The 6,000-nt window shown below is 50.0% G+C and overlaps 1 protein-coding gene across 1 annotated transcript; it reads right to left on the reverse strand.

The window, feature by feature from the left end:
* Positions 1–2,096: 2,096 nt before the first annotated feature.
* ZG16 (zymogen granule protein 16) lies at positions 2,097–3,340 on the reverse strand. The gene is made up of 3 exons (XM_002833977.3): positions 3,286–3,340; positions 2,970–3,102; positions 2,097–2,503 (listed from the first exon to the last, which is right to left on the reverse strand). The coding sequence occupies exons 1-3, from the start codon at positions 3,338–3,340 to the stop codon at positions 2,188–2,190; spliced, it is 504 nt and encodes a 167-aa protein (XP_002834023.1). The 3' UTR covers positions 2,097–2,187.
* Between the last annotated feature and the right edge of the window lie 2,660 nt (positions 3,341–6,000).

Consider the following 6,000-nt stretch of genomic DNA (forward strand, 5'->3'; position numbering starts at 1 on the left):
AGGGAATCACTGATGAATCAGAGCATGATGCTGTGTTGCGTTTCAGGTGGGACTTGAACTTTTCAGGAACTGCATACACACTGAGACCTTCAAAGTGGTAACAGGGATGACAGATTTCTTGCCAGTCCCACTGCACGTGAAGGCTGGTTGAGCCCTAGAAGATCCTACAGGGAACTTCAACTCCTCATTTTGCCTACAAACAGGTTGCTATGTTGCCCAGGCTGGCCTTAAACTCCTGGGCTCAAGCGACCCTCCTGACTTGAGCCCCAAAGTGCTGGGATTACAGGTGTGAGCCCCCTTGCCCAACCACCATATCCTTTTCTTGAGCCAACTGCATGGAGGTTAATGATAGAGAAGTCCTCATTCCCCACCACAGGGCCCCTGCCAGAGAGGAGGCTGGGGCTCCGCAGCGGCTGCATTTACTGGGGCAGACATATTGCTAGCCCCGTATTGGCAGTGATGAGGGATCCAGCACTGTAACTGATGAGTTAAAGGACGGCATTGGGGTGCAAGAGGATGGCACTAAAACTGGTGCCTGTGTTTCCCAAGAGGCAGAGCAGCTCTTGTCTGTCACAAAGACCAGCTTCCTCAGGTAGTGTGTGAACCTGCCTGATCTGATGCCCAACATGATGGGTGATCCTTTCACCTGACCTTGGTCCACAGACTGCCTCTCCCTGCCATTGTCTGCTGATTCTCCACCCAGTCCTCCATGGTGTTATCAGGTGCAACGCTTAATTTAGGTGTCAGGTTGGTTCTATTTTGTTAGGATATGACATATGTGACTCCATTTTGATACTGATAACATTCCTTTTTTTTTTTTTTTTTTTTAAGATGGAGTCTCACTCTGTCATCCAGGCTGGAGTGCGGTCGCGCTATCTCAACTCATTGTAACCTCTGCCTCCAGCATTCAAGTGATTCTCATGCCTCAGCCTCCCAAGTAGCTGGGATTACAGGTGCATGCCACCACACCTGGCTAATTTTTGTATTTTTAGTAGAGACAGGGTTTTACCATGTTGGAGGCTGGTCTCCAACTCCTGACCTCAAATGATCCGCCTGCCTCGGCCTCCCAAAGTGCTGGGATTACAGGTGTGAGCCACTGTGCCCAGCCAGATACTGATAACTTTCACAAAACTAACGTATACCTTCACTCATTTTAATTTTCTTCCCTTCTTAAAATTTCTTTCCCCAACTACATAAACCAGCCTCTTCCATCTCTTTTGAGACCTCATCAGTGATCTCTTTTCAGAATCTCCAGCCTCTTTCTCTTTCTTCCTCTTTATCATGTGAACATGCTTGTGACTCTCCTGTCTAGGATTTTAAAAAGACACAAAACCCTTTTTCCTTACACACCCGATAACTGACTTGCCTATTTCTGGCAAACCAGAGCCAAACTTCTTGAAACACTCGATTCTTGCTGCCTGTGTTTTCTCACCTCCCATTTATTCCTTCATGAGTTCAGCCTAGTGTCAGCCTCCCCCAGTCCACTGTAACCTTCTGATGGCTAAAGCCTAAGAGCGTAGTGTGGGCGGGGTTTCCACTGCTGAGAAGGCGGTGGCTTCCTGAGGAAGGAGGAATCCCAGATCTGAGAGGGCTTAGCAGGACACCGGGGCTCATGGGTAGAGGTGAGGAGGAACTGGGCCTGATAACAGGGCAGGGTCCTTGGGCACAGACTTCAGCTAAGTTTCAGGAGTTAGGTGGGTTCTGGGAAAGAACAAAGGCTAATGGTCCTGGCCACCCACACACAGCAAGTGAGTTCAGCACTTTCTGAAGGGGAGGACCAGGGGTGAGGAGAGCTGGAGAGTGGGACATCTGGGGTTTTGGTATAAGCCACAACTAGGCCTTCCCCTCAGACCCATAACTCCAGTTTGGATCAATGTTCTAAGGAGCTGTCTTTGAAGAGCGTTGATGCAAGCCAGAATCTCATATCCTCTTGATAAATTATAGCCCAAAGCCCAGGATTCTTACACACCTCTCCCTCATCTTCCCACTCTTCCAGACAGATGTCCAAAGCCAGCCAGAAGTGAGATTTGCACGTTCCCGGCTGAGTCAGGAGGCAGATATCCCAGGCACAGATGCCCCCCCACACACTAGCCTTAACCATATTTTTTTATTGAGCCATTTGGATGGGGGTTAGTGATAAGGGAGTTCTTACTCCTCATCACAGTGCCCCTGCCAAGGAGAGGAGGCTCAGCATCTGCTGCAGCTACTGGGGTAAACATCCCAGTGCAGGCCAATGGCATCGATGAGAGAACCAGACCGGCCACTGATGAAGCGGAGCACGGTGTTGGGGTGCAAGGGGACAGCATTGAAACTTGTGCCACTGTCTTTCCCAAAAGGCAGATAGCGGCCCTTGTCTGTCACAAATACCAGCTTCTTCAGGTACCACTTGTATTTCCCAGAAACCTGGATCACTGATTCCCCAGGGTGCAGAAAGATCTCCTCCAGGTCTCCGTTGCTGCCACCCACATAGTCGCTCCACACCTTGCCATAGCGCACCTGGAGACTGAGGAAGAGGGGAGGAAGGAAGGAGAAAGAAAGGTGATGATAGGGATGACAAGTCTCCGGCTAGTCCTACAGACTGTGAAGCCTGGGTGAGCCCTGGAAGATCCTACAGGGAACTTCAACTCATTTTGCCAACAAAGAGACTCTGTCACCCAGGCTGGAGTGCAGTGGCACGATCTTGGCTCACTGTAGCCTCAACATCCTGGGCTCAGGCAATCCTCCCGCCTCTCCCTCCTGAGTAGTTGAGGCTACAGGTACTCACCACCATGCCTGGCTAATTTTTTTGTTTTTCTTTGGTAGAGATGGGGTCTTGGTACCTGGAGCATGGTTTAAATTCCTGGTGTCCCTGGCATCTTGCCCAGGCTGAGCTAGAACTCCTGGCCTCAAGCGATCTGCCTCTGCCTCCCAAAGCATTGTAATGACAGATGTGAGCCACCGTGCCCAGCCAGGAATTCAAAGAATCTTACCCTACGATGTAGTATTTGTTGACTCGGACCCGGAGGGCGGTGATGGGGCCGTCCAACTGGTTGCCAGAATGAGAGAATCGCTTTCCACCACCACCTCCATACTCTCCACTGTAGGAGGAAGACCTGGCCTGAACTGGAGGGGCAAGCAGGAGTTGGAGGGAGAAATCTTCCAGGAGTTCAGTTTCTCTGCACCACCCCTGTTCCTCCCACAACTCAGCTCCCCACCCCAAGCCAGCCTCCAAAAGCCTTGGCCAACAGCAGTGCCCAAGGCTGCCTTCCCAAGTCCCCATTACCAGGCTCCTGGTATCTCACTTACTGGCATTGGCAGAGACTGAGGCACAGAGAAGGGCTAGGAGAGCGACTGTCAACATTCTGGGGCTGGAGTGGGAAGAAAAGAGCAAATGAAGATTCACCTTCTTCCTTGTTGACTTGATTGAGCCAGGTACTCCTGACCTGCAGCTCAGACCAAGGCTTCTTCGTCCTTCAACTTAGACCTAGCAGACCCAGTCTTGAGCTTAGAAAGGACTGTCCATAGCCTGTAGTCCTGTTCCTCCCTGATGCTACCTTCTATGTCCCTGACCCCTCCAGCTCTCCCTGGTCTGGCTGTAGCCAAGCCCTCCTCTTTTTCTCTCAAGCCTGAAGATGAACCCTAACTATCTGGATTAAGCCTTATTCCATCCTGGCACAAAGCAGAAAAGTTTTCTGAAATCAGCCAAGCCCAGGTACATTTGGGTTGGTATGGCCATAGCCAGGAAACGAGTTTTCTAAGGAGGGAGTAGAGGACCTCTCCCAAGCGAAGAGATGGCTGAGTTTACCGAGCCCAGAGGCTGAGCAAAGAAAGCCTCACCATCCGTGATGAATTGGCCTGGCTTATGGGGCACCTGGAGCATGGTTTAAATCCCTGGCATCCACCTGGTCTCAAGGAAAGAAGCATTTTAGAGATGCCGCCATGTCACCTGGGGAGCAAAGTTGGTGACAGAAGGGACTGTGCCAGCACCAGTATCCAAGCAGTGCTGGTGGAACTAGGACAGACAGAGAAGTTGCAGAAGGAGTCGGGACCAGCTCAAGATATTAGACCCCAGGTGCCTGGTCTATGTGTCACTATTCTTTTCTCCACTAACACACATCTGGCCATTTCCATTCTCCTGAACATCCCAGATGTCCCCAGTCCTTCAGCAGAGACCTAGACAGCTTTGCACCTAAGATTAGTGCAGACCCAGAAGCCCCAATTAACTCAAGTCTTTCCTGCCATTCCTTCCAGGCATCCTCTTCGCCAGCTCAGATTTGAATTCCCCCCCAACTCAGATTCAGGCATCTCTGTCACCCCTCACCTGACAGTTTCAGATGCAAAGCAGCCCCCTGGAATCTTCCAGATGTTTTATACCAGGTCCAAGCCCTCCCCCTGCCCTTTATTGTGTGAACCTCACCTCCTGAGCAAACATGAGCAACCTCTTTGGATCAGGTGTCAGGCAGGGTCTGGAACACCTTATCCTGCCTCTCCCCCATAGTCAACAGATACTACAGCATAGAGTAAGATTCTCTGAGTTCCTGGCTGGGCTTGGTGACTCACACTTGTCATTACAATGCTTTGGGAGGCAGAGGCAGATCGCTTGAGGCCAGGAGTTCTAGCTCAGCCTGGGCAAGAGTGTGAGACCCCATCTCTACCAAAACAAAAAACAAAAACAAAAATTAGCCAGGCATGGTGACGAGCACTTGTAGCCTCAACTAATCAGGAGGGAGGTGGGGAAGATCGCCTGAGCCCAGGACATTGAGGCTGCAGTGAGACAAGATCACACCACTGCACTCCAGCCTGGGTGACAGGTGGCAAGGTGGAGTCCACTCTGGGCCAAGTGCCATATACCAGGAGGAACATAGTAAACTTAAGGTCACCACCAGCAGCTCTGGGTGGGCAAAGTAGCTTATCACCTCTAGCCTTGGTAGGTGCTCTCACCTGAAATCTGCCATCTGTCAGGACAAACAGAGCCCTTCCCAGGCATTCAAAATGTGGATTCTCCCAGAAAGGGAATATATTCCCGAAATCTTATACTTAGGAGTGCTGATTATTTGCCAGACATTTTTTTCTTTCCCTTTTCTAATATTATGAAAAATCCAACACATATAAAAGTTTAAAGAATTGTACAGTGGCTGGGCGTGGTGGCTCACGCCTGTAATCCAACATTTTGGGAAGCTGAGGCAGCTGGATCACCTGAGGTCAGGAGTTTGAGACCAGCTTGGCCAACATGGTGAAACCCCATCTGTACTAAAAATACAAAAAGTAGCTGGGTGTGATGGCAGGTGCCTGTGATCCCAGCTAGTCAGGAGGCTGAGGCAGGAGAATCACTTGAACCTGAGGGGCAGAGGTTGCAGCGAGCTGAGATCACTCCACTGCACTCTAGCCTGGGCGACAGAGTGAGACTCCATCTCAAAAAAAAAAAAAAAAAAAAAAAAGAATTGTATAGCGAGGCTGGGTGCAGTGGCTCATGCCTGTAATCCCAGCACTTTGAGAGGTCAAAGCAGGAGGACTGCGTAAGCTCAGGAGTTCAAGACCAACGTGGGCAACATAGGGAGATCTCGTCTCTACAAAGAATAAAACAATTAGCCAGACATGGTGGTGCACACCAGTGATCCCAGCTAGTCAGGAGGCTGAGGCAGGAGGATCACTTGAGCCCAGGAGGTCAAAGTTGCAGTGAGCCATGACTGAAACATCAAGTCTCCAAAAAAGGAAAAAAAAAAAAAAAGAATTGTATAGTGAACACTCATATAACCACTGTATAGATTCTACTGTGGTTAATATTTTGCTGTAATTGCTTTTTTTTCTTTCTTCTTTTTGGAGACAGAGTCTTGCTCTATCCCCCAGGCTGGAGGGCAGTGGCACGATCTCGGCTTACTATAATCTCTGCCTCCCGGGTTCAAGCGATTCTCCTGCCTCAGCCTCCTGAGTAGCTGGGATTTCAGGCATGTGCCACCACGCCCAGCTAATTTTTGTAATTTTAGTAGAGACCACCACGCCCAGCTAATTTTTGGAATTTTA

The sequence above is a fragment of the Pongo abelii genome, chromosome 18 (assembly GCF_028885655.2).
Source record: "Pongo abelii isolate AG06213 chromosome 18, NHGRI_mPonAbe1-v2.0_pri, whole genome shotgun sequence".
NCBI lineage: Eukaryota > Metazoa > Chordata > Mammalia > Primates > Hominidae > Pongo > Pongo abelii.